This window comes from Bradysia coprophila, unplaced genomic scaffold (assembly GCF_014529535.1).
Source record: "Bradysia coprophila strain Holo2 unplaced genomic scaffold, BU_Bcop_v1 contig_324, whole genome shotgun sequence".
In the NCBI taxonomy this organism is placed as follows: domain Eukaryota; kingdom Metazoa; phylum Arthropoda; class Insecta; order Diptera; family Sciaridae; genus Bradysia; species Bradysia coprophila.
In genome coordinates this window covers 4197306-4224125 of record NW_023503584.1, presented here as the reverse complement: position 1 = coordinate 4224125, position 26820 = coordinate 4197306, and the positions used below count along the sequence as shown (strand labels likewise).

The window sequence follows — 26820 nt, the reverse complement described above, 5'->3', positions numbered from 1 at the left end:
TGTTACGGTTTCGACGGGCGGTTGAAATTTAAAATGTTCAACAATCGAAAAATCAACCTTTTTGACCCGGACTCGTCGATGGATTCACCTGTTTTCACCGCCAAAATTTCGTCATTATGTTCGTGTTTAAAAATGCAATAAAACAATTCTTGCGCTAAGGATTCTTCGCGACAAGAAATCTGTAGAAATTCGTTTCATTTCATTAGATATTCGATAATTTCCGAAGCCAAACAATTTTTCAACGAATTTGAAACATTTTTCTGATGCATGTCCTAATCCTATACGCGTTATCAATGGACACGACAGGTCCTTGAACACACATTTTATTTTTAAATTCCATTCGTCATTTTGTCAATTTCATATACTAATCCTCGATAGGGCCCTTCTAGGGCTCAAAAATAAAAGTAAAACAAATTGATTTCTTATTGGGTATAATGTAACCATTTGACATAGCTTTCAAACACAGGTCTTGTGAGTAAGTAAGTCAGTTAATCAGAAGAGTCGAACTCTTCCGCTGCGATTGAAAGAAAACAGCAAAGTGCGACAGCCAATTATCATCGGTCAGAAACAGAAATTCTCCGCAATTAAACAGTACATTCGGTTGAAGTCTATTACACTAAACGACAACCAAGTAAATAATGAGCCAAGCCTATCTTAGGACAATAATATTTTTATTTTTAAAATTTTTCTGGAATGACCAATTCAAATCTTCCGTTCAAATAACTTTTTAAACAATTTTTCTTTCTCTTACAGACATTAAGGTACTAACAGAAGCTGTGTCGGTTAAAGAATGACAGCGAAAGCTTTAAAAAAAAATTGGTTTTCCTTTACATTAAGTTATTTACCAACAGATTCCAATAAATTTTATCACAAATTTCATCGATCTTCCACATTTGCATTGAATCTATGGAAAATCCACAACAAAAATACTCTTCGACACGACAATGTCTGTCTATAATATGTGTGTGTGTGCAGTTTAAGAATTGAAATAAATTGGTTTTTGTTTTGCCTAAAAATTGTCAATAATGTTTGTCTTTGGTATCATCTTAATGGGAACAAAGAGTTGCGACAAACCAGGGGGTTGTTTTACTTTATCTAATAAATTGTAGCGTATTTTGTCCTGTGTTGTACACTCATCGTCGTAGCGGTGATGATCTACGGACTATTTTGCTGAACAATTCGATAACAGGTTCGACAAACCGGAACTGGCTTACCGCTTGCATGACCAGGTAAAGCAATCGTACGATCAATACACCGCGGACAAAATACGTCACCGCACCTCCAGCAATGACTCTGCAACAACAACAACAAAAAAATCCGAATTCAAGCAATTTTACTGTTTGACCAGCCGAAGACCTAATGATTCATACCTTTCGCACAATCTGATCGAATGGTGTCGAACAGGCGCATACAGTTGTGCTTCGTAGTGGCTTCCAATCCACAGCAACCGATTGCAATTCCGCATTGATTTTGTCTGCCGTATTTTCGGCTATCGACAAATTCGAAAACGAAATGTCGGTCGACTTGAGAGGATGGTCGTCGTCAGCCGAATAGAGATCACTCATTTTTTTGTCGTAGTTGTATCTGTGGATGGGGAGCATCATTAGTGAATCGTTCATAATCGTTCGCTTGGCACACTCACTTGTTGTCGTTGATTTCTACCAGTTCCTTCGGGCGCGACACGTTCTGAAGTTTCTTGGCTGATTTTGAAATTAAATTCTTGAAACTCGTGATACGCTGCAAAGACAAGAAAATTATTCTCCAAAAGGTCAAAGAACAGCCTGAAAGTCAAAACCTAACTCACCTTTGTTAAATGCTGGACATGATCTTCCAAAGAAGTACAATGATCTCTGCTTGACAGTAGTAAGTCTCCTAATGGTTCCCTTGGATGAACACCGCTCTCGAATCGGCCGTACATTCCTCTCCAAAATCTAATCAACAAACGAAACACGTCTCAATTATGAAGCAATGGGGTAGTACCACCAGAATACTAACTTAATACTTTGCGGCGCCAAATTGGGACGAATAATCTCGTCCATTTCCGGTCGATACAACGGATTGATATATTCGTTCAGATGATTAGCCATGTATCCCCACAACGAAAACGTACTCTCCGACAATCTCAAATCCAATCGATCCTTTTCACAGTTGCCGATAAAAGTGCCGAATTGGCACGACTGCACATGGTCGTGTAGTGTCAGCAGAAAGCTTTCGTTGAACTCAAATGCATCAACGCGTTGCTGCATCATTTGAAATGTACAATCCAGGAATTGTGTGAACACCGGCGACATTTCCTTGGGGTCGCCCTGTATGAATCCACACCGATCGCTGAACTTATGTCCGAAGGCTAGCCAGTCTTTTTCGATCAGTGCTTGGAAACCCTTTATCGTGCGATAGAATGGATCGAGCATCAACGCGGCAGTAGCGCATACTTGTGCTGTTCGGTCCCATCCGTCTGAACAGTGAACGACCACGGATATTCCCTTGTCAACAGCGTTCGCTATAAAACTTTTATTTTCCCAAAATTAGCTCAAAAGTTCGCTAAAGATTCGTTTTTTAAGACAACTTACTGGGATGTGTCCAGTATGGCACGTATATGCTTAAGCCATCCGGATGATTCCAATGAACCTAAAAATCCACTCATCGTAAGTGATTTCTGCTCACACGCTACATGTTTCATAATGGCAAATTCGAATGAACAAATTTCAATCAATTTATGTTCTCATCACTTACTTTCCACCAATTTCTGCAGACTCGTTCGCATAACGTGAATGTTTTCGATGCCCAAAAATTGGAATTTAATATTTTCGTAGAACGCTTCATTCTCGTATCCCTTTCCTGCCGCCCGATTAGCCATTGCATTGATTCTCGGCCGAGTGTCAACGACGTACATGTAATCGGAATTTGGATTCGGATTTGTATTCCGTATAGCCTCAAGCATCTGTTCATCTTCCAAGCACCTTGCACTGAATCCAGACAACGGTTGACTGCATCGGCATATCGACGCTTTATTACTGTGCAAATAGGTTAGTGCCGGCAGACGTCCCTTCGAACGAAATCTGGAGCTACCCATTAGCATAGCCGTTGATGCTTCAGCAGGTACATAAATTTGTCGTGGGTATGTATCACAGAGCTCATAGTTTTGATTTAGCGAACATAGCGTCCACTTATCATTCGGTACACGCATTCTCTTGAATTCGTTTTCCAATTTGAAAAATTCCCAACCGGCAGACTTTGCCAGATCTTCGTTGCTGGATGTGTATTGGAAGCAGTACAAGTTTTTTATGTGAACTTTGCATGGAAATAAAAAAAACAAATCATCAACGGAACCGGTGAAAAGGTGGACAACGTTTACCTGGCTGACATAATTTCAAAAGAGTTGTGTAAACATCGTGGCACTCTCGTTCCCTCGGTATAACAAAGTTAACGGATAAAAAGTTCTTGCAACGTATGAGTAAAGGAGATCCTGACGTACTCAACGGTAGCTTGTCAATGCTTCCGATGTGAGTTAACATAATCTATACAACAAGCAGAAAAGCTTTTGTTGATTGGAAAACTTTCACTTTTTACATTTCAATACAAACCCATGTCTCTTTGTTTATGTCAGGATCCACAAATATCAGATGCGTTGCCGTCAAATATAACGTCCCAATTGAAGGAGTTTTGCTATTGTACCGATCAATCATTTTGACGTCGTCAACCTAAAATAAAGTGAAAAAGAAAAACCTTGAAATGACCATCAAATACATTATTTTCACTTGATTCAACCTTTTTCAAAACTTTATACCCTTTGAACATAATCATCTGTTTCCGATGATTTTCATGGCATAAACCGTCCTCAAACCATGCCACAAATTTATGTGATACAAACGGTGGCACAGACATCCTTCTGCCACCCCACCACAATAAATGCTTCTCGGTGTCATCATCACATTCAGGTGATAATTGATCGAACCGTAGGCGTAATGACGACGTCGGTGACAATGCTTGAGTGTTCATATTGCCCACACCCTTTTATTTATATCGAACGAAAATTGTGTCGCGACAAAAAGAATTTTCCAATTTTAATCTCCATCAACGTTGCGAACTGATAATACGGTTAGTGTTGGGGTTGGTTGCATAATCACAAACAAATTCGATAAATTGTGCAAACAGAAAGATGTGAGGGTTGTCTGTGCGCACCAGTGACTTGTTCACTATGAACTGAATGTTATTGAAGCGAACGAAAATGTGGTAGCGAAAATATACTCATTCTTGACGGTTGTGGATCTATATAGCGGTTATATAGCATCCGTCTATGTAGCGTATGTTGTTTACTCAATTTTTGTTTTATTTACATTTAACAGAGATTGTGATTGTGCGTGATAGGTATGACGGGTGTGTACTGGACCAAAACAAGGATTGATTTTAACCTTTACAAAGGCAAGAAATCAAAACTTTACGACATTTTTTTTCAATAAACGTTAAATGTAAGGGAGGAACTACTACTGCTACGAGGCAACCATCAATTTGCTTTCACTTCCACAACTAGTTCACAAAATCACAAGAACTTGACCTTGAACGACAAAATGAGGCTGTCGAAAATGAGAGAGAAAATATTAACGTTCTTATGTCGTCGATTTCACTCTGGCGTCTTGTTATCGCATACCAGCATCTTTTTATGTTCCATTTAAATTGAATTAGCTTTTTGTATATTGAAAATCATTACATAGCTTTCGTAAGTCGAAAAGCCGTTCATCAAAAATAAATTGGGTGGATATGTTATTCGCCCCCTGGGGAAATGGTGGAAGTATAAAAATGTTGTACGATTTGAGCATGTAATGTGTGCAAGTTGTGTGATATCTTTCCGATAAACAGCTGTTTCCTAACAGTTCCGATACATTATTTTGCTCAATGGTGCAAATACCATTATTACGGACAGTATGCACCCGACGTATGTTATGATTGTAGTTGTGCAAAGGTTATTGATTGCCCATAAACATTTCATAATTTAAAACTGTCAATTCAACATCTGTTATCGACAATGACGTCAAAATAATGATTTAAGATGTAACTAGTGTTTTCTTATTTATCAAATCGTACAGTTAAACTAAAGAAGTACAAGATTTTGTTACAGAACATTACATTACGCGATACTGAATGAAAAAGAAGCGGTGCAGAAATCAATTTTAAAAGAACAATTGGCCCTAGGCAGAGAGAATACGTACAGTCTAAATTTTATGGAAAAAAATCAAAAAATAGAATGTCGATAAGATCTTTCAATGACATATTACCATCGAGATTTTCCAAGTAAATGTAAATTGATTTTCATGTTGACTTATGTATCACAACAAATTGGTATTTTCAATTTAAAAATCTACATATCAGTAACGAAATACCATCTTTACAATGGATAAAACCAAATACATTGAAAATCTGTATTATACATCGAAAATAGTCTTCGTAAATCAAGTAAACAAATAAGATTTCTTGCTTGAAAGACAATTTTTTGTCAATGTTTCATGTCTTCAGTTTTAACCTTTTAGCAAAGAGAAATTCTTCTGAAAAACAGAAGACCGAAATCGGACGCACTTTCTATTGGAATTTTTTATATGTGCCCAGTAAGGTATTCGACCCCAGAAGCCAAAACCACTTTCAAAAAAATTCTTCGAAGCTTGCGTGGCTAGTGTGAGGTGATCATAAACCAAAAACATGCACTTTTCTTACAAAAATTTCTTCAGTTACACGAGCCATACAGGGTCGTGTGGGGTGTCATTAGAAAGGTAATTGCATGTACTTCTGGGGCAAATAGGGTCTTATTGGGTTTAAAATTCATTAACACTGAGATATGCACAGTTGAAGTTTTCAACCGAAAAAAGACTAAAAACCTACACTTTTCTTACGGAAATTTCTCGAGGTACACGAGAGGGTTTGGAAGCATCTACGACGATTTACTGGAAGTTGAAATGTTTAAGTGCTTATATTAAATCGCAGATACAACCAAACTTCGTAAGCTCTACTTTTCCTTAAGGTATGTGCAATGACACCCCACACGACCATGTACGTTTCGTGTACCTCGAGAAATTTCCGTAAGAAAAGTGTAAGTTTTCAGTCTTTTTTCGGTTGAAAACTTCAACTGTACATATCTCAGTGAAGATGAATTTTAAACTCAATAAGATCCTATTTGCCCCGGAAGTATATGCAATTACCTTTCTAATGACACCCCACACGACCCTGTACGGCTAGTCAGAGGCGCCGACTTTGAATTCGTTCATGGGGGGCTCATGGGGGGCAAAGAGCACAAAATGATAAAAAAATTGTGAAAAACCCTAGGAATTTAAAGAAGTTTTGCATTGTCATGGGGGGCAATCGCCCCCCTCGCCCCCCTATACTCGGCGCCACTGCGGCTAGTGTAACTGGAGAAATTTTTGTAAGAAAAGTGCAAGTTTCCAGTTTTTGATCACCTCACACTAGCCACACAAGCTTCGAAGAATTTTTTTGAAAGTGGTTTTGGCTTCTGGGGTCTAATACCTTACTGGGCACGTATAACAAATTCCAATAGAAAATGCGTCCGATTTCGGTCTTCTGTTTTTCAGAAGAATCCCTCAAAACGATATAATGAAAAAATCTGTATCGTTTGTTATGGTACATGCATACCTAACTAGACTAGGCTAGACGTGAATGTGATAATTTGAAAGTTGTCGAATTGTTTCTAAAAAACCGCCGTTGAACTTCAATTATTCTTTTATGATTTGGCCATTTAAATTCGTTAATTAAGTTATCTCTTAGAAAATGAGCTTTTCAAAAAAAAAGTTAGGTTAGTTACGAGTGCAAACAACGGGTCATTCTCCCCTTACAAATTGACAAGGAAATTGTCCCAAATTTTTGTATTACTCCAAATTTAGTGCCGAAACACAAAAATTGTTCACCCGAAATTGCAAAATCGAAACAGACCTAGCATTGCTAGGCTGCTCTGCAAGATTTCTGACCTATAATGGATCTAAAACGGATGATTTGAACTAAATATATCCAATAGTACCAAAAGGTGAGCATTTCGTCTTAATCCGTAGAAACAGCGTAAGCCTATCAATACTTATCCATCATTCAATATACATATTGCCGTCACATAAAAAATACCGAATCACGCTGACTAACTTTTTTTTACGCAAGTCACTTAGCTTCACACTTATATTGTTGCGAAATATGCTTCAATTTCGATGAAGATAAGATAACAGGTTTTTTTGGTTAGTATCATTCTATAAAGCACCCGGTGAAGATCTACTGTAGCAGTTGATTGTAAACTTTCGCGGAATAAGGTCGTAATTTTTATTGAACATGAGCTTTACCGATAAAGTTATAATAGTTACGGGTGCAAGTAGTGGAATAGGAGCCGATGCTGCTAAACATTTGGCTAAGTTGGGTGGGAAAGTGTGTCTGGTCGGACGAAATGAGAAACTTCTGAAAAATGTGGCTGAAGAAATCAAAACATCTGGTTCTTTAGTGCAGCCATTGGTTATTGTAGCTGATGTGACCAAAGACGCGGAACGAATAATAGGCGATGCAGTAAATCACTTCGGAAAATTAAACGTTTTAGTTAACAATGCTGGCATTTTTCAAGGCGATAGCGTGAGCAACTTCAGCATCACTCAATTTGATGATATTTTTAACACTAACTTAAGAGCAGTCGCAATATTAACGAGTTTGGCAGTGCCACATTTGGAAAAGACGAAGGGAAACATTGTGAATATTTCAAGTGTCGCTGGATTGAAAGTATTTCCGGGTGCTTTGAGTTACTGCATTTCTAAAGCAGCGCTCGACCAATTCACAAAATGTATTGCCCTTGAATTGGCATCTAAAGGAATTCGTGTAAATTCGATCAACCCAGCAATGATAAGGACACCGATTTTGGAAAAAACTGGAATAAGTGCCGAAGAAGCTGATCAACGGATGGAAGCTGGTAAAGATATGCATCCATTAGGACGAATCGGTGAGCCTTTAGACACTTCAGAAGCAATCGCATATGTAGCCAGTGATTCTGCATCGTTCATTACCGGCGTTCTATTTCCTGTCGATGGAGGATTTCTGATGAAATAAATTTAATTGAAACGCCATACGAATTCTTTTAATTATACTACGTCTAAATGAGACCGTGAAACATTATTGTCCTATCATTCAGTCAATTTTGTTCTATGTCACATGAAGAAGAAGCAGAGAACTTGCTTTTCATAGTACAAGAAAAATCTTATTCGGTATCAGTGTAGAGTGTGGAATTTTGATGCCAGGCAAGGATAAAATAGTACTGTGGTATTAGTTGCGAAAAGTATTTACAATAAAGGGACTACATAATATGATTACCGCTTTCGCTCCAGCAATTTTTTAGTTCCAACAATACTTCTAACAAACTAGGCCCCACCTCTTGGGTGGGTCAGGTCCCTTGACTGTTTTTCTTCTTCTATAATTCCAGTCTTAGTTTTCTAACCATTTTAAAATGAGGTGGTGTTTTTGAGATCACAAAATTAAAGTCACACGAAAAGGTGATGTCTCTTTTATTAAGAAAACATCAGTCATCACATGCTTCATTTTACTTATATTTATTTAATTTCCTGAAGAAACAAAAAGAGCTATGAGTTGAAGGTCCAGCGAGCGATGTCTTACTCCTAATATGAGTCTCCTATATAGTCTACTAAAAGCGCTGAACAGGTGGCGAATTTCTTGCCTACCTCTTGAAAAAAAAATAACTCATGTGAATTACGGCCCTCGCTTCGCTCTGGCAAAAATCTCGTGCAAACACTTTAGGAACGAAAAAATTTCTTTTAAGAACACGATTTCACGCAAAAATTGTCGTATATCGCAGATTACCAATCCAATAAAGTCCAATGTTCGAATTTAACCACATTACGATACTGGTCGAAAACACTTAATATTTTCAAATCTGCGATTTTTGAAGCCTCTGAGAATTACTCGAGTTATCGTGTTATCAAGCAAGCAAAATTGTTCTAGACTTCTAGATTGTTCAACCAGAAATCCAGATTCACTTACTCGTCAAATAATTTTTTTTTACAATTATTATCCAACCTCACTACTCCAATATTATCCATCTACAAACTTAAAATCGGGTAGAAATTACTGAAGTTATCACGATAACAAGGAAAAGCGTCTGAGTATAATTTCTCCCATATCTTGTAACAACGATCACAAAATTATATTCACATGAAAAATCAATGTCTCTTTTATTTAGAAAACAGCAGCCATCACATGCTTCATTTTACTCAAATTTAATTTAATTTTCTGCAGAAAAAAAAGAGCTATGAGTTGCTGGCCCAGCGAGCGATGTTTTACTATTTTACTCTATTACGAGTCTTTTATATTGTCTCCTAAAAAGCGCTATGAGTGTCAAATAACAGAAAACATACAAAACATGCGCTATGAGTGGAAGGTCCAGCGAGGTACGTTTAACAGCTAATATGAGTCTCCTATATAGTCTACTAAAATTGGCGTATTTCCTGCCTACCTCTTGAAAAAATATAACTCGTGTGAATTACGGCCCTCGCTTCGCTCTGGCCGCAAAGTTCACACTCGTTCAAACATTTTAGGAACGAAAAAAATTCTTTTAAGAATACGGATTTCACGCACAAATTGTCGTATATCCCAGATTACTAGTCCAATTAAATTCCAATGTTCGAGTTTAACCACATGAATTATGCTACTGGTCGAAATTGATTTTGAAGCCTCTGAGAATTACTCGAGCTATCGGTTTCTCAAGCAAGCAAGCAAAAACTCTTTTGGGAAGTACTTCTTAATTGTTAGACCAGAAATCCAGAATTTCACAACTCGTCAGATAAGAAATTTTTCTGGAAATCCGTTGCAAAAATATCGTGGTATAACAAGTTATGTTTACAATTACTCCAAACTCACTACTTCAATATCATTCTCTGTCAATTAAAACAAAAAAATTGAAAATCGGGTAAAAATTACTCAAGTTATCGCGTGGTAACAAGAGAAAGCGTCTGTGTAGAATTTCTCCCATATCGTTGTTCGAACATTATCCATCTGCAAACTCAGCCTCAAGAGTTTCAATCTTCGTCGATTTAGACAAAATCTTTGAAAATCGGATAAGAATTATGGAAGCTATCGCGGTAACAAGTAAAAAATTCTCTTAAGAATTACTCCCATCTCATTACCCCAATATTGCCCATCTACGAACTTAACCTCATGATTTTCATTCTCCGTCGATTAAAACCAAAATTTTGAAAATCGGTAAAGAATTACTCGAGTTATCGAGTCCACAAGGAAAAGCGTCTGTGTAGAATTTCTCCCATCTCGTTGTTCTAACATTATCCATCTGCAAACTCAACCTCAAGAATTTCAATCTTCGTCGAATAATACAAAAAATTTGAAAATCTGATAGGAATTAGGGAAGTTATCGCGGTAACAAGGAATAAAATTCTCTTAAGAATTACTCCCATCTCATCACCCCAATATTGCCCATCTACGAACTTCACCTCATGATTTTCATTCTCCGTCGATTAAAACCAAAATTTTGCAAATCGGTAAAGAATTACTTGAGTTATCGAGTCCTTAAGTGTACGGACGTTTTCTGTATTTAAAGTTTTTTGCCAATGTAGAACATTTTCAAAATATCAAAGTGAACTTAGCGTTACGGACATTTAAGGGTATTTTCTTTCATAAGACCCTGACTTTCAGTCAAGGGAATTATAATATACAAGGATAGACCCTTGATAAGATCTCTCAAATGACGTACTAACTTTGATATCTTTTACGTTAATGTACATTTAATCGTGCACAGTCATGTTCGAAGTAGACAATTTATGTATAAGGACAGTGTAAGATTTTATCATTGACACTTGAATTTATACAATCCACACATTTGAGCTTCAATTAATCCGGTAGATATTTTTGGTAAAATTAAATAGCCTGAACAAAAGCATCTTTCTGTTAATTGAAATAATTTCGGTAATTTACCGTTAATTAATTTTCTAATGAAAGGCAGTGGTACAATAATGAGAAATCGATCAGGAAAATGGTTACACTAGTTCAATATCTTATAAACAGAAATGGCATCGCCACATATAGATTCGTTACTGCCTTTCTTTCAAGTATCGCAAAATGTTTTATACCAAATCTCGTATTTCATGAGTTCTAGTATATGTTTTGCTACAATTGAGAACCTCAGCTAGAAACAATTATTTATTGTCGACTTCGCCATCTATAATAGATTATTAGCCGTTTACTAAAGGTTGAAAACAGCAAGTTTAATAGTCATAATAGTCATTTAGTAAAAGTCTACCAGTTATAGTACCTTCAATAAACAAATATTGCAAATTTTCTTTTTCCTAACTAGTTCTAAAATATCACGACTTGGTCGCTTATTTCTCACGTCGTTTAGAAAAAATGTTGTTCGTCTCCAGCTCGAGCTGCAAAGCTATCATTCGCTACTGAAAAATCATTTTAGCATACATTAGGAAAATAACTATCGCAAGACTCTGCTCTGCAGCATACGCACTACAATTATGAATTTACCTAAGCAAATATGTCAAAATTTTACTATTAATTTCAGGATTTGTAGCTTTTGAGAAAAATGCTCGTTTTTAATTTACATCAAAATTTATAAATTATTACAGTGAACGACATCTCAAATGTCTCACTGTCATTTTTTTCAGAGAATGTCATTGTGAATTTGCAATGACACAATAAAATTCTCAGAAAAATTTGACAGTGAGACATTTGAGATGTCGTTCACTGTAGAATAGAATTTCGATTACAGTTTGTTCATGTCATTCTTACACAGTTTTAGATATGTCAGAGTTTTAAATGTACCCAGTCAATTAAGTTCTTCCCAAATTATGAATTTTTGGCGCAAAATTTAAAATTTCTATCGCGAATTCAAATATTGCGCAATTTGGGAAGAACTTAATTGACTGGGTACATTAAAAACTCTGACACATCGACAATCTTTAGAAACTGTGTAAAAATGAAATGAACAAACTGTATAAGGCAGCACTCGACCAATTTACAAGATGTGCTGCCATTGAATTGGCACCTACATCAGGCTCTAGGAATCAATTTGCTGTAGTTCTGATTCAAGCCATAAAATACCAAATTCACAGCAGAACCGTGATGGAATAATTCCAAATTATAAGATAAGTGAAACATGCTAGAACTGTCGATTGAGATAATTTGTTTCGAGTCACACCAACCAACACTCAATTCACATAATTTGCAAACAAAACATAAGGTGTGCCAAATCATGTTTACCATTTTTTGTTCGCTATAAGAACGAATAAGCAAGTCATTTTGTTTCTAGTTTAATTTGGTGAACGAAAATATATTTCGAATCTTTATGAAATTGGATGATAACCGGTTAGTACTATACTACAAAGCATCCAGTTAAGATCGACTGTATCAGTTGATTGTACTTCTTCGTGAAGTCAGGTCGAAATTTTCTTTCTTTGAAAATGAGCTTTACCGATAAAGTTATAATAGTTACGGGTGCAAGTAGTGGAATAGGAGCCGATGCTGCTAAACATTTGGCTAAGTTGGGTGGGAAAGTGTGTCTAGTCGGACGAAATGAGAAACTTCTGAAAAATGTGGCTGAAGAAATCAAAACATCTGGTTCTTTAGTGCAGCCATTGGTTATTGTAGCTGATGTGACCAAAGACGCGGAGCAAATAATAGGCGATGCAGTAAATCATTTCGGAAAATTGAACGTTTTAGTTAACAATGCTGGCATTTTGCAAAGCGATAGTGTGAGCAACTTCAGCATCACTCAATTTGATGATATTTTTAACACTAACTTAAGAGCGGTCGCAATATTAACAAGTTTGGCAGTGCCACATTTGGAAAAGACAAAGGGAAACATTGTGAATGTTTCGAGTGTTGCTGGATTGAAAGCATTTCCGGGTATTTTGAGCTACTGCATATCTAAAGCAGCGCTAGACCAATTCACAAAATGTGTGGCCCTGGAATTGGCATCTAAAGGAGTTCGTGTAAATTCGATCAATCCAGCAATGATTCGGACACCGATTTTTGAAAAAACCGGAATGAGTGTCGAAGAAGCTGATAAACGGATGGAAGCTGGTAAAGATGTGCATCCAATTGGACGAATTGGTGAACCCTCAGACACATCAGAAGCAATCGCATATTTAGCTAGTGATTCTGCATCGTTCATTACCGGCGTTCTATTTCCTGTCGATGGAGGATTTCTGATGAAATAAATTTTAGTATCGGTCGTAAAACCTTTTGATCGCATTTTTATTCCAACAACTGTTTATTCGAACAACTGTTACAGTGTCATATCATGACATTATTGAGTTGATATATTCGTTCAATTATGTATGAGATATTTACGAGAGATATTATCCCATCCTAACAATTTTATTGACATAACATGGAATCTCCACGGCAACCTTGAAGAAGTTCATGTAAAATACTATTAGATAGCATTTAATTAAATCAAAATTTATTTTTGGTGAACGACTCGGGGAGTGTGATTGTCTCGCTGAAAAGTTTCTGCGAATTTCTACACGTTATGCTTAGACCTTTTCAATCACTACGTGTCAACTACATATAGGGCACACGCACAAAATATTTATTTCGAAATGTCATGCATGTCATGATTAGAGGAATATTCCAGGGTTGAGCTTACAGATTGGTTTTACATTGAAACTTTAGAAAATTCGTTATCTGACGATCATTATGGTAGCTAGTGAGATAAACACACTTGTTGCATGATTTACAAATATTTGAAATGTCTAAGAACAAGAACGCTTGGGTGAAACCTGAACCAGTAATTAATGAAAATTGACGTAGCTTCTCTGAATCGTTAAATTGCGTATTGAAGCTACGCAGACTAATTTTTCCTTTTCTGTCTTATCTTTTTTGGTAACGTTTGTTCTCATATTTTTATATAATTAGAGAAAGGAAACGATAATGTGACCTCCATATCTTGAAATAAATGGATAAAAATGAGATAATGAGTCTGTACGGGCTTCAATGGAAGAAAATTACATTAATGAAAAATAGACACAATCCATCAAAGAAGTGACATCTACAGACTACTTAACTGACTCATTCTGTTTTGCAAATTTAAGTTTGATAAGCACTGGTTCATTAAGTTAGTGAATCTAAGTCCATTTAAGTGGTCGTTCGTACACCACCATTTATACACGTAAATGATTATACGAAACTATAAGCAAAACAATAAATAATTCACGACGTTGATTGTCAATTCGAATATCTAGTGCAGTTTCGTCGACACAGTGGTACAACGACAATGAGAGGCACTTTTCCCAAAGAAGTTTTGTAAAAAAATTCACTGAAGAAAATTGATTGGTAAGTGAGTTTTCACATTGTTTTCCACTGTGATTATTGTTAATGGAATATGCAGCATCAAATAATAAATGTAACCTTGAACGTTGCAATTTATTATTGATTTAGCCGGAGTGAAAGGATTGTATAGATGGAAAAACTGTCCTAGTCCCGTTTATATGTACGATACCTGTAGATGATGACTGAATGGTATTCAAATGATAATTGAATGTGTCGGGTTAAATGTTCAATATTTAATTAAAAATAACCAAAAACATTAGGCAACAAAGCTTGTCGAAAAAAAAGAGTCTGTCAACAACAATGCAGAACTTAAAAGCTAATCAATTCTTACTTTTGGTTGTTTTATTTCATCCATTTCACTGACACTGTTTTCGCTACTCTTACTGAATTTTATAAACACTAACGCACCGTTCCCCGTTTAATTGGAGTCAATAGTCAACAACAAATTGGAAATTATTCAAACAATCTGTTTCAATGAGGAAAATAATTGTCGAAAAAATTGTCGAAACAAGATTGACGTTTTACCTTGTCCGGCTTGTGCGTTGAATGTATGTTGTTTTTCTTCATTATTTGTGCGCTGATGTAAAGTTCCATCATTTTGCTGAATTATAAATGGCGCATAATTTGAATTGTAAAGTAGGGCTTTCATGGACCTTTAAATCGAAAATGCTGCTTCCTCGCTATATATTTTGGCAATGTAGTGGAAGTGATACGGGACGAGGTCAGAATGTTTTTACATAGAATAATCTAACTAGGAATGACATTTTTGTGTAATAGTCAAATTGCTGGTTCCTTAATTAATGCTTCATTGTCGTTTTTATGTCATTCTATCAATATAGCTACGAAGCTCTAGAATTGAATTTCTTAAATTATTCGCAGATGCATTATACCATCCTTGTTCTAGTGATAACCTTCTAGAAACGACTACCGATCTGTTATCTGCTGTGACGACTAAAATAATCGATGACCTCCGGTTTGTGTGGCCTTTATAGTAAAATATTTATGTGAAAAGAAGTGAAGTAATAGATTTTCTGTAAAACTTTTTGAAAATAAGAAGTAATAGATTCGTCTGATTGTTTGGAGAAACGCTCGTCATTACAAAAAAGTTAACAAACAGATCGAATTCGGTAGTCCTGAGTCCTAAGCAACTTACACCGTAAGTCCGCAGCAAATTCAAAAAGAAACGTACAACAACCAAATCAAAGGCAGCGTTGTAATTGGTCAACTCGCCATATTGTCATATAAGAATGCGTTGAACCAAAGCACCAAGCAGGGTAGTAGAGGTACTTGGATTAAAGTACTACTTTATTTTTTTTCTATTACCCTGCTAGGTGCTTTGGTTGAACTTAATTTATTAATTCATCCATCGATTCATCAAAAATTCAAATTCTGAAGCGCACCTACGGCGTGAACTAGTAAACAAAAAACAAAAAGTCTTCCGGAATTCGAAATGCATCGCAGACCTCTTTTAAATTTCTCACAACTGTTTCATAAAACACTGCACACGTAACAAAAAAAAAACGATTTGATGTTATCGATAAAGAAATTCGTCAAATTATCCAGAAAGATGATTGGAAAGAATTGTATGAGAGTCTAATGATAGAAATTCTGTTCCGGGATACCTTGGAAATATATAGTAGTGAACTATTTGAAAGTGTAATGGCATGGGCAATAGAGATTTAAAAATGGAATAGTTTACGATTAATAGTACATTACTATACCAGTGAAGTAATTTGATATCTCGTATCCAGATGAGTAAAAGTATCCGAGGGCTTCAGCCCGAGGTACTTTTACTCATCGTGATACGAGATATCAAATTATTTCACGTGTAAAGTATGGCGTTTTACTTTACGAGCGAGGGAAAGGGTCTTCACTAGTGAGGGAATGGCCATATTACCTCACTAGTAAAGTAAAGTATATTTCAACGTGTAGGTGGAGAACATATTGTGTGACTAAATGCAAAACCTTCACTTTACTTTCCCAAATATATTTTATACAAATTGTCCGAAAGTTTCAATTGCCTTATCTCTAACCAAGGAGAAATTTTTACGGATACACCTTGATCTTCTGATTCGCTTTCTGTTGCTGCAGGAATGCAGGTAGCAATCGTAGATATTTCATCAAAACCCGTATGTAGGCCACGTGGTTTTCGGATATACAGCACTGAAGCATAAGGCAAGGTAATGTGTGAGGCATTATAATTATCCAAATTGTAGTCCCAACGCTAATTAAAAAGGCAGACATAAGTAACTGTATTCGTCTTAGATTAGTATTTTAGCTACATTTGTTTGGTTATATTTCCAGGTTGTTTGGTCAGTGCTATTACAGATCAATTTGAACGTGAACATTCGATCACTGACTACAGGTGCCCAATCCTCATTGAAACTTAGTTTCGTAGGATGTTCCCAACAATATCCATTTCCATTTTTCGAATCAAACGTGAGACGAGGAGTACAATTTGCGTAGGGATTATTAAATTTTGGAAACCCTGGAACGGATCCATTTGTAGGAAAATCAGGTCTTTCTACAAGTAAATAGATTTCAGTATGAGAAACATCGACTGAAGATGCCACATTGTTTTGGAGGGTGACAAAGAATACAATGGCAATGATGGTATCCTTCATTCTGCTCTTCTATACGCTGAGAGAGATGCTAAAAAAGAAACAACATTATTGCATAAAATTCATAAAAAAGTGATGAAATGACGACTTTCCTCCGCTCACCTTTATCAGGTTAAAACTGAATTGTCTTGTCACGGGGACTAGATATTGAAAATAAAGAAATAAATTTCCATGAATAAAATTCATTTTGGATTTTGGACCCCTCAACAACGAAACCTTTGGAACCGAACTTAATTAATTAATTAATGACTTCGTATAAGACGATTTCATGTTAATCCGAGTCTTCAGTTTCTTTTTCACATTTAATTTGATTATGTCTCACCTATTTATCTGTTAAAATATAACGAGAAAGTGAACTTTTTGTGTGCTTTGTAATTGATTTGACTTTGATATTGTCGATACCATCAAAACGATGAAGTCATCGCTTTTCTTCAAAATATTTGTGAACAGTGAGACACTTTATGTGCTGCGTTAAACACTTATAAAGCAATAGTCAAGCAATTTTTTAGCGATAAACTGTTCTCAACCAAATTCTGTTTTTGCTACTTTTTGGCTAAATTATTTGACTGAATTTAGTTTACATAAATTGCAAGAAAGAATATATACGTAAATAAAGTTGAGCTATGTTATTCTTGAGAATAACTTGCGAAACAATGTTTTTTTCAATTTAGAAATTAAATTTCAAATTAGAAGAAAGTAGGTGAATAATGCTCGTCAGTCTTGCTAGACTATTCTTCCACTCTATAAAGTACTACCAACGTGAAATACACTCAGGAGTTCCACTATTTTTTATTTTTTTTGGCTGTCTCACGCAGAACATTCACGACATTTTTTGAAATAAATTTTTTCCTGAAAGAAAATAAAAACCCATATCAAGTAAAGTGTGAAAATGGACATTGCTTGTAGGCAGCAGCTGCTTCTAAAGTTTCCGAATATACCAATAAAAGGATGAGCTATCTACCTTTGGCGGACATTTTTCGTCTCCTAGTTTTTCTTACAAAATATGGTTGGATGGATTATGGACTTTTGTAAATAAATATTGAACTGATCAAAACTGAGAAATTATTTTAAAATAAAATGTCACACAATAAGAAATTTTTCGATAATTTTCTAGCCGCATAGCGATTGATACCAATATCCAACCAGGAGCCAATATCATCGATAAGCATCTTACCATTTTGAATAAACTCTGCAAAACTGAATTAGAACTTAGTTGTAAGCAGACATTAACCACAGGCTTAACAATGGAAACCATTGCGGAATTGCTATTGTGTTTTTGGGCCTTACCGAGGGGTGACTCACTTCCATTTAATCCATTTAATCCAAAAAAATTTTTAGTTTTACCGAAATAATTAGGCTACCCACCTAAAAAATTTGTAAACTAATTACGAAAATTAGATCTGCACGATCTCCAGGGCGTTTAAGTACTCGTGAGGTATAGATTTTTTTTTTGGTAAAAATGGTATTAAATTTATTTAATCCATTTAATCCATTACACCAAAAACTTCTAAAAGTGGAATTTTACGCTTTTTAACGTTGTAGTATGAGTACGTCGTTCAATCAAAATCAACAATTTTTAAGACTTTTAAAGTATTTGGTAAAATTAAGTTTTTACCTATTTAATCCATTTAATCCAATTTTTATTCCATTTAATCCATTAAATCCATTTAATCCATTAAATCCATTTAATACCATTTAATCCATTTAATACCAAGTGAGTCACCCCTCGGGCCTTACGCATCTATGGGAGAATTTGTTTTTATCTGTGAGGAAAGTTTCGTATCACCAATTGAAGACGTGAGATATGATCCCCCTCGAAGGCATAGAAATTTTCATACAGATGCGACATATACTAATACTTCATATTTGTGCAAGACATCGCCTAATGTGTAACAGAAAATCTATTACATCATTCATCTTAACATGCATTTTTCTAAATAATATCTTGTTAACCACTAACCAGAAAGGTCAATACATATTTAACTCGAAGAGACCTTATTGTTTTTCTGTACTTGCCCCGTTTATTGCATAAACATTCCATCTATTTAGAAACAAAAAATTATTCCATTACGCTTGTTTTTCCACCGCACTGATTGCAATTTCGATGGGAAATGATTACAAGCTGAATCGGATTGTTTGCATGACGAAAACAAATGCGATAGTGAGATCCAACAGCTTCGTTAATACGAGAATCAACAAACAAATAGCACTCGTCTTATCTAAAATGATACGCGCATACACACAGAAACTGAAAATGGGAAACAGTTGATACTGCATCAAGTATATTAGAGCAATGTAGGATGAAAATGAGGAAAAATATATGAGGCAAGCGCAAATAACGGGAATTTTCTCTCCCATAAGGCAAATGCTGTCATCTGATTGGCGCAGATACTCCAGTGTAAGTAAATGGCATTGTATGATTGGATTGATTATTCTGTTTTACTCTCTGCACTTGCATTATACTTGAAGACATAACATTAACTCAAACTTTAAATTTCAAAATTAAGCCTAATGCTTGCTTCAGCTGATTTTTTCAGCTGGTTTATACAAACAGAACTGAATACGAGTCTTTATGTTTATACGGATTTAACAGTACATGCATGCGTGTGGTAGAACCGTTTTGGCATATATAGTCGGTTGTATGAGTGAGTCAGCTGAAGCAAATTTCGGCTGAAGTTTGATTGTTCCTTCTTTTGAGAAACTAATTTCATATTAGAAACGACTTTATTGTCTTGTCCAGCTGCTTTGTACTTCATGCCTTCTAAACGAGAATGCACTCGTTTCTGAAAAGAGCTACAATTGTTGACACAAACTCCACGACACAAAACCCTCTCAAGTTTACTTCTAATCTAACAACATCAAAGGTCAAACTACTGTTTCACTAAACCATTTTTTCTTGACAATTAAAACTAGAAGATCGTCGAGTCGCTGAGGAATTAAGCAATGACCATTTCCGTGGAAGAACCACCGCATCGATTGGAATCTGAGCACTCGTTGCTATTCACAAAAAGTGCATTGAGTTTCATCGAAGACTTGGTAACCGAATTCGATGGCAGAGTGGAGAAAATTTTACTTGAACGCGATCGACGTCGCTTAGTCATAAGTGAAGGGAAGTGGAAACCAGAATTCCGAAACAGTTCCAAGAAGTTAGAGTGGAATATTGGACCGTTACCAAAACGACTACAGAATCGAAAAATTGATCTGGGTGATGTTTCGCCAGCAAGTACAGCATATTTTGTCGACACTTTATTCGCTGACGTTCAAGGAATTCAGGTTGGAATTAACTTTGGTCATAGCACAGCTCCTAGCAGTAACATAGAAAATATTTGGAGGTGCCGCATATCTCTCAGTACTATAGGAATCAAGCATCTTGTTTGGTGTGAGTTACACCCAAACTGATCGAAAGTCGGACGCTTTTTGACGATTGACTTACGAGTGTGAATGCTAGGAGCAGTGTGACGCCTTGGTCGCTATGTGTTGAAGGGATGATTCAAATTTCAGAAATTTTAGGTTGACTTTGACGACGGATTTTGTCCCACATGGAGAAATATTGTGTTAGGAATATACAATGTAACGGCAGCAGTTCATTCCGTTTTACCAGGAGCACCTACAGATATGACTAAAGCCCCAACATTGATGCTGCGACCGAGAGCTTTCAATATGATCGAACATCACTGTTTGGTTAATGGCAAAGAAGTATCGGGACCATTGTTCGATTTTGCCCTACTGATGTATCACAACGGATTCCGAATGAGTCAACTTGGCATTGGGCCGTTCTTTTACATATCTAAGGTGAATGCGATAGCCATGACTAGTAATTTTGACTGGCAAATTCAATTAACTTTCAGATCGAAGATACAATCGAGACAAAGTTATGGAACGACATTTTCGTGTGGACACAGAATCGATTAAACATTCCATGCGGCACAATCAAGGCTTGTGTCTTGATTGAGAACATCCTAGCGGCCTATTGCATGGAAGACATTCTTTATTCGATCAAAGAACATGCAATCGGGCTTAATTGCGGCATCTGGGATTACTCGGCTAGCATAATTGCTAAGTTTGGCAACAGTGCCGATTGTGTTATTCCTGATCGCAACAAATATGTGAACATGTCCACGAAATTTCTATCCTCATACATGCGTCTAGTCATCGAAGTCTGTCACAGACGGGGTGCTTTTGCTACGGGTGGTATGACATATACATATGAAAACGAGAGGAGCATATCTACAAATTGATAAACCTATTTCAGGGATGGCAGCAAAAGTATTACCTCCAGGGAAAAAACCGAACAAGCCGAACGACGTGATCCAACAAATCAAATTCGCCAAAGAAGTCGAAATTCGTTGCGGTGTTGATGGATTTATGGTCTACGATATGAGAATCGTCGACGATATCAAAGAGCTGTGGCAAGGTCTTTGTAAAAGCGACAATCAGCTGGACAAACAACTGGACGTCAGTGACATCCAACCAGTGACCCTAATTGATATTCCTAAAGGTGGAGTAACGATGGATGGACTTAGACAGAATATTTCGGTTGCTTTACTGTTCATCTATCACTGGCTATCTGGTTCGGGGATTTTCTTCTACAACGGTGCAGTGGAAGATTCAGCAACTGCTGAAATATCTCGATCTCAATTATGGCAATGGATTCGATTTTCGGTAAGATCAATCGTCGGAATAGAATTCAGTTCGTGTTGTACTCGAACGTTGTAAATCTTGAAGGCACCCATCGAAGGCAAAGAGAACACATTTGTTACGCGACAATTGGTTTACAAGGTACTTGATACCGTCGTCGGTGAATTTCGCAAATCGATGTGCCGTTCCATACCAGACAGCAAACGGTTGACTTCGTCAAAGTTCATTCTACTGGAAATTATTACGTCAAAATTCTACATCGAATACATCACGACGTTCTTGAATGATAATCACAAATTCCGGGCATTGCACAATAAGAATGATGGTCTCGTAGCGAAGTTGTAGATCACATCAAAATCAACCGGTTTACCTTCGCAAGCCAATGTATTTCATCCAATTGTTCTTTTGCGTAAAATAAAAATCATTTTTCGTGCAAATAAGAGCATTCTTAGCCGCTTCGATGAAACATGTTTGAAGATTGGTGTGCGTGTAGACGTGGAACAAAAACTCGAAAATCTACCAACGGGAAAAGAAAAGAGATTCGCTTAGTAAACGGCAGCCTTGCCAATATTTTCTATTGCTGTAACTCACTCGAACACTGCAATCTCTCCAAAATGCCCGCTCCGATAAAATGTGCAGAGATGCCGGGAATCCATCCAATCGATCCTGGCGACAAGATGCAATATTTTCGATATTTCCATACAACGTTGAACAACCCGAAGAGACAACCAGGCACAAAATGAACAGATCCATTAAAAACTCCGAGTGCTCACTCTTCTCGAGCAGAGCAGCCTGAACTCTACTCTGAATTTCCATTGTCCAATTGCTGGCGCTTTTGTCATTACCATAACGATGCAGAACAGCTGCAATATTTTCCAGCACAAATGGTTGATCACTGAAATAGAAGCGGGTAATTCAAGGAAGTTCAATCGTTCCATACGACCCGGCTCGGCTTACTTTTTAAATTTGTGGATGCTGTCCACGATGGGACTCAACCAAAATAACGAATTGTCCAAACGTTGACTGTTGATCGCTAAATGGCATCGTACAAGCGTAGCCTTGCGAAATTTTCCCGAATGAATCTCTGTCCAAGAGTTTGGCGAAATCATGTCGTCTAACCGGGGTGATGGAATGTCTTCACACAATTCCATAAACTTGTCGAAAATCTGCAACGAAATGTTGAACATGGAGGAGAGCCATTAAGAAGAAGCTACTTCACATACCTTTGTGTTTGGAGCAATTAAATCGAAGTACGACTCAACGATTCCGACAACCATTTGCATTGCATCTTCATTGCGACAGGTTTCCGTGAATATGCCTTTGGTGGCTGCCAATAATTTTTCAAAAATTAATGCTGAAATGAACGGAGGCATTAGATTATCGAGAAATGATTTTTCCGAATGTAGAGCTTACGTTCGGTCGCACAGCGTCGTAATGAAAATTCAAACATTTGTTTCAACAACTTTTCGGAAATATCCACCGATATGCCGTTCACCAGATCAACTAACACGTCGAGAATAATCTCCACTTCTTGGAAATCATTCAGCTGATCATCGCCAAATTTTGCAACGTAATTTTCCAATAAATTCTTAGCCGTACCCGATTGAATTACTTGATTAGCCAGTAGTCGGATGCAGTAGGTCTTCATTTCGATGTCATCGTTCATGAAATGAATCACAAAGTACATGTCCAACGGTGGAATGGGTTTCGGGAACTTTTTGCTCAAACAACGCAAGCAATTCAAAACAACCGGTCGATTCAGTCCGATCGGTTTTTTCGACTCCACCATCAAATATTCCACAATGTAACGCAGAGGGCTCCTATTATGCAGTTGCTTCAGATTATTGGGTTCGGGTTTACCCTCAGGCAAATGATAGACACCACCGCGATACGCTTCGATTTCATTGTGTATGTAGTGCGAAACTAGATCGGCTGCAGACCCCATCGCTGATGGGTTGACTTTTTGAATCAGTTGCATCCAGCATTGTCCGGGAATGTAATCTAAGACGTCAACAGCGTCAATTGTTTTGACATCACTCACATTTTTGATGTATGCCGATGGTACAGCGAGATTTTGACGAAATACATCCGGGATTTGTGCAAGCGCTAGTCCGCAATAGTCAAAATTTTGCAGGGCTGCAAGTGCGCTGTTAATGACTTCACTACAGTCAGAGTGAACAATGTAGTGCCACAGTTTGGAAACTGCTTCGGTATAAAGTTGGTCATATTCCTGGGTTGGGCTACGCAGTAATGGAACCTGACCGAAGAATTTACAGAGCGTGATTGTCGGTCGCTTGCGGTTCTCGTTGTCGAATTTTTGGCTCAAAGCCTTCCACGTAGATGCAATATTCACTGTGTGACTGTTGCATAAGATGATAATCGCTTCAATGGCCAATGTTGTCGATGTTTCTCCCTCCAATCCAGAACTATGATTCAAAATATTCGACAGATGAACGACCAGATCCGTACCGTGTTGCGTTGGTCTGTTTGGGAAATTCAAAAATCCATTTGTGTCTTCAATGGGTGTCTGGTCATTTGAACTTACTTTAATTCACAGATCTCTTTGATTGTAAAGGCCTTCGCTATGGTCAGTTCATTCGATTCTTTATCCTTTTCCTTTGAACTGTGAAGCAGTTTGTGCAAGAACGGGTACGTTCGGTTCTGTTAATTGAGGAATCAACAATCAATCGAAAGTTTGTGTTGGATTATTTGGTAGATCTTACTTCCTGCTTCCATAGTCTGAGATATAAGTCCAACGATATGGACCGCAATATTCCAGAAGTCATCGAATTTAAAGTGTTTAAGATTGTTGGGATGTTTTCCTGTGGTAAATAGTTTGATTTGAATATTTTGACCGAAACCCCAGGCATTTTCATATTAGAGTGCTTTTAACCGAACCCAAATCTTTCTAAACTATTTTTATCCGAACCGAAAACCCACCCAAAGGTTCAATCATTTCCATCAATCAACTGCTTTCATACGTTTAACGACAATTACCTTGACAACGGCAAATTGAGTTAGTCCTCTCAATAATTCCAGTTGCACGATCGGCTCTTTCTCCCTCGACAATTTAAATAACACAGGAAGCAGTAGTCCAGTGGCCACGTCTTGGTCGTCCTTAACAAGTTTAAGCAAAATCTCCAAAACTTGCAGACGAAGACGCGTTTGCAGTTTGTCATTCAGGAAAATCCCACGCAGAAATAATTGAATTTGGTTGCCAAATCGCTGTTGCGATGGTACTTGAACAGAATCGAGAAATTCTTTCAAATATTTTCCATCCCTATCGTGAATGTCCTTATCGATCCGATGAGACAATGTAGCCAATTGATATCCGATCGCTACGGACGGATGATGGAATTGAACGTTACAAACGTGTTTGCTGTCGGCGGACTCAATCGGAAGATGAACCCGTCCATCCGGTTTTATGATGAAATCTATCAATTCCTTTATCTCATGCAATCCATCTGCCGGAACTAAACTAAAATTGGCGATCCAAACAATTAGTCCGTCCAAGATCATGGCCCGTGTCACTTGGTTTCCTCCATCCATTGTAATTATGATAAGCTTTAACGTAAAGGGGCTGAGCCAATTAAAACTCTTTTTTTTATTTTAAATTGCACTTAAAACTTATTTATTTTTCCCAACCGGTTTCAATAGCTAAGCTATCATCATCAGAGGCTGGTAAATTTGAAGAAAAATAAGCTTTAAGAAACAAGAAAATGCAATTGAAATCAGCGACGTTAAGCGAACTGTGAAAAAAATGGAGCCGTACCTTTAACAACCGCACGACATCAGGTAGGTAAACAGGCGAAACATTATGCAGCGAATGGTTCAGTAAAATGAGCAACAGGTCACACGTCAAACGATCAGGCTTCATTTCACTTATTGCCTGTCGAATAATCCTGAAACCAGGTCTGGGATCATAGCCACACGTTACCAAATCGTTCAAAACTGCAGTTAGATAAAACGAAAACTGAACGGCCATCTTGACGTTACCATGGGCCACCATAATCGTTATAGCATCACTGAGCAATAAACTGGTCGTTAATGTTGCCGTTGCCGAGCTTGTCTTCCGATAGCACAGAATTTCATCCACCAACTCTTTAGCTTTGCTTGACTTTTTCACATGCGATAGCAAGCATGTCCAGATGGTTATTGAGTCCGGTATGCTGGTTGGATTACACAAAGTGTACAGGAACACCGGCCGAAGGAATTCAATGCTGTGTTGCCGAATTCTGTAATCAAGTTGGAAAATCATTGCTGGGAATGGGCTGAGTGGACTTATGTTAGACGTACCCATTGTCGTGATGGTTGCATATTCCGTTTATTTTGTTGGTCAGGTCACCCAAGCTGGATTCATTCTTCTGCATCAACGTTATGATCGGATGCTGTGGAGCTTTCAAACCGAACGGACAAGTATAATTTTTCGCTGGTTCCACTAGTGCACCACGTCGTTTCAGATCCAACAAGAGTAGATCAACGATTCCTTCAGTTACTGCAGTGTATTGATTGTATCTGGAAAATGCAGAAATTTCATTACAAACCAATCCAAAGTCTCGATTGACTTCAGCTGATATTTCTTCCCGTCACTGCAGCTGCATCAGAGTTGACATAAATCTAAGTTAACCTGTCACATACGGCTGTTATCGATAACGACGAGAAAAATAATGACAATCTCTGGTTAATATGGTCCGTTAGATAGTAAAATTTATGTTAAAACAACTGAAGTACAAGATTTGAAATCAACCGATTAGAAATAACTTGATCGATGGAAGTAATACACCCGATAATAATACTGGTCAAATGATTGCCGTATGTAACAGGTTAACCTCAATCTCTTACTTAGTGTTCGGCAACATTGTCATAAACATTGACAAACAGGCGGCAGCTTCAATTGTCCCATCTTCAACCAGCCGTACGAATGCCTGGTGAGCTAACAAACTTAAATTCGAGTATTCTGACGTGCAGAGTTCTCGCAGGAAGTCAATTTCCTTGATTTGATTGTCTTTCGTGCCCTGTGCTTTTACAGCACGAATTGCCTTCAATAATTTCTGCAAACCGACGGTTACTTGCTGGATGTTGTTTTTATTGGTGAGATACTTCAATTCATCCATCTTTGTTACCGATTTAAGTTAGGAGACCTGAATCACAACAGTTGCCGGTTTTTCAAATATTTTTATACAGCACACAGTCTCGTTGCACTACTGTTTACAAACACCAAACTCAATGTCAA

At 37.2% G+C, this 26820-nt stretch overlaps 5 protein-coding genes and 1 long non-coding RNA gene across 9 annotated transcripts; 3 read left to right on the top strand and 3 right to left on the bottom strand.

Annotated features, from left to right (window-relative positions):
* Window positions 1–654: 654 nt before the first annotated feature.
* Window positions 655–14878, bottom strand: LOC119079587 (myotubularin-related protein 8). Of its 3 annotated transcripts, none has more exons than XM_037187579.1 (10): window positions 14660–14878; window positions 3585–3701; window positions 3356–3518; window positions 2734–3291; window positions 2571–2667; window positions 1996–2508; window positions 1805–1931; window positions 1643–1737; window positions 1371–1584; window positions 655–1293 (listed from the first exon to the last, which is right to left on the bottom strand). In XM_037187579.1, exons 1-10 carry the CDS (start codon window positions 14681–14683, stop codon window positions 1156–1158), a joined length of 2046 nt encoding a protein of 681 aa, XP_037043474.1. In that variant the 5' UTR covers window positions 14684–14878; the 3' UTR covers window positions 655–1155. The 3 variants fall into 3 exon arrangements, with proteins under 3 accessions (XP_037043474.1, XP_037043473.1, XP_037043472.1); XM_037187578.1 differs by lacking the exon at window positions 14660–14878 and adding an exon at window positions 3769–4212 and having other exon boundaries at window positions 2571–2628; XM_037187577.1 differs by lacking the exon at window positions 14660–14878 and adding an exon at window positions 3769–4211.
* Window positions 7300–8081, top strand: LOC119079589 (3-oxoacyl-[acyl-carrier-protein] reductase FabG-like). Its single transcript, XM_037187583.1, has one exon. The coding sequence runs from the start codon at window positions 7315–7317 to the stop codon at window positions 8071–8073; it is 759 nt and encodes a 252-aa protein (XP_037043478.1). The 5' UTR covers window positions 7300–7314; the 3' UTR covers window positions 8074–8081.
* Window positions 12370–13240, top strand: LOC119079590 (3-oxoacyl-[acyl-carrier-protein] reductase FabG-like). Its single transcript, XM_037187584.1, has one exon. It carries the CDS (start codon window positions 12456–12458, stop codon window positions 13212–13214), a length of 759 nt encoding a protein of 252 aa, XP_037043479.1. The 5' UTR covers window positions 12370–12455; the 3' UTR covers window positions 13215–13240.
* LOC119079588 (malate synthase-like) lies at window positions 14313–22024 on the top strand. 2 transcript variants are annotated; one of them, XM_037187582.1, is made up of 6 exons: window positions 14313–14331; window positions 19863–20222; window positions 20460–20741; window positions 20798–21140; window positions 21202–21611; window positions 21675–22020. In XM_037187582.1, the coding sequence occupies exons 2-6, from the start codon at window positions 19893–19895 to the stop codon at window positions 21930–21932; spliced, it is 1623 nt and encodes a 540-aa protein (XP_037043477.1). In that variant the 5' UTR covers window positions 14313–14331; window positions 19863–19892; the 3' UTR covers window positions 21933–22020. The 2 variants fall into 2 exon arrangements, with proteins under 2 accessions (XP_037043477.1, XP_037043476.1); XM_037187581.1 differs by lacking the exon at window positions 14313–14331 and having other exon boundaries at window positions 19729–20222; window positions 21675–22024.
* LOC119079592 lies at window positions 16300–17425 on the bottom strand. Its single transcript, XR_005088192.1, has 4 exons — window positions 17272–17425; window positions 17052–17089; window positions 16611–16980; window positions 16300–16552 (listed from the first exon to the last, which is right to left on the bottom strand). It is a non-coding gene; the product is annotated as an uncharacterized LOC119079592 (long non-coding RNA).
* Window positions 21939–26812, bottom strand: LOC119079586. The gene is made up of 11 exons (XM_037187576.1): window positions 26430–26812; window positions 25884–26102; window positions 25360–25822; window positions 24585–25151; window positions 24311–24409; window positions 24133–24248; window positions 23001–24070; window positions 22811–22941; window positions 22545–22753; window positions 22179–22482; window positions 21939–22103 (listed from the first exon to the last, which is right to left on the bottom strand). Exons 1-11 carry the CDS (start codon window positions 26699–26701, stop codon window positions 21954–21956), a joined length of 3600 nt encoding a protein of 1199 aa, XP_037043471.1. The 5' UTR covers window positions 26702–26812; the 3' UTR covers window positions 21939–21953.
* Between the last annotated feature and the right edge of the window lie 8 nt (window positions 26813–26820).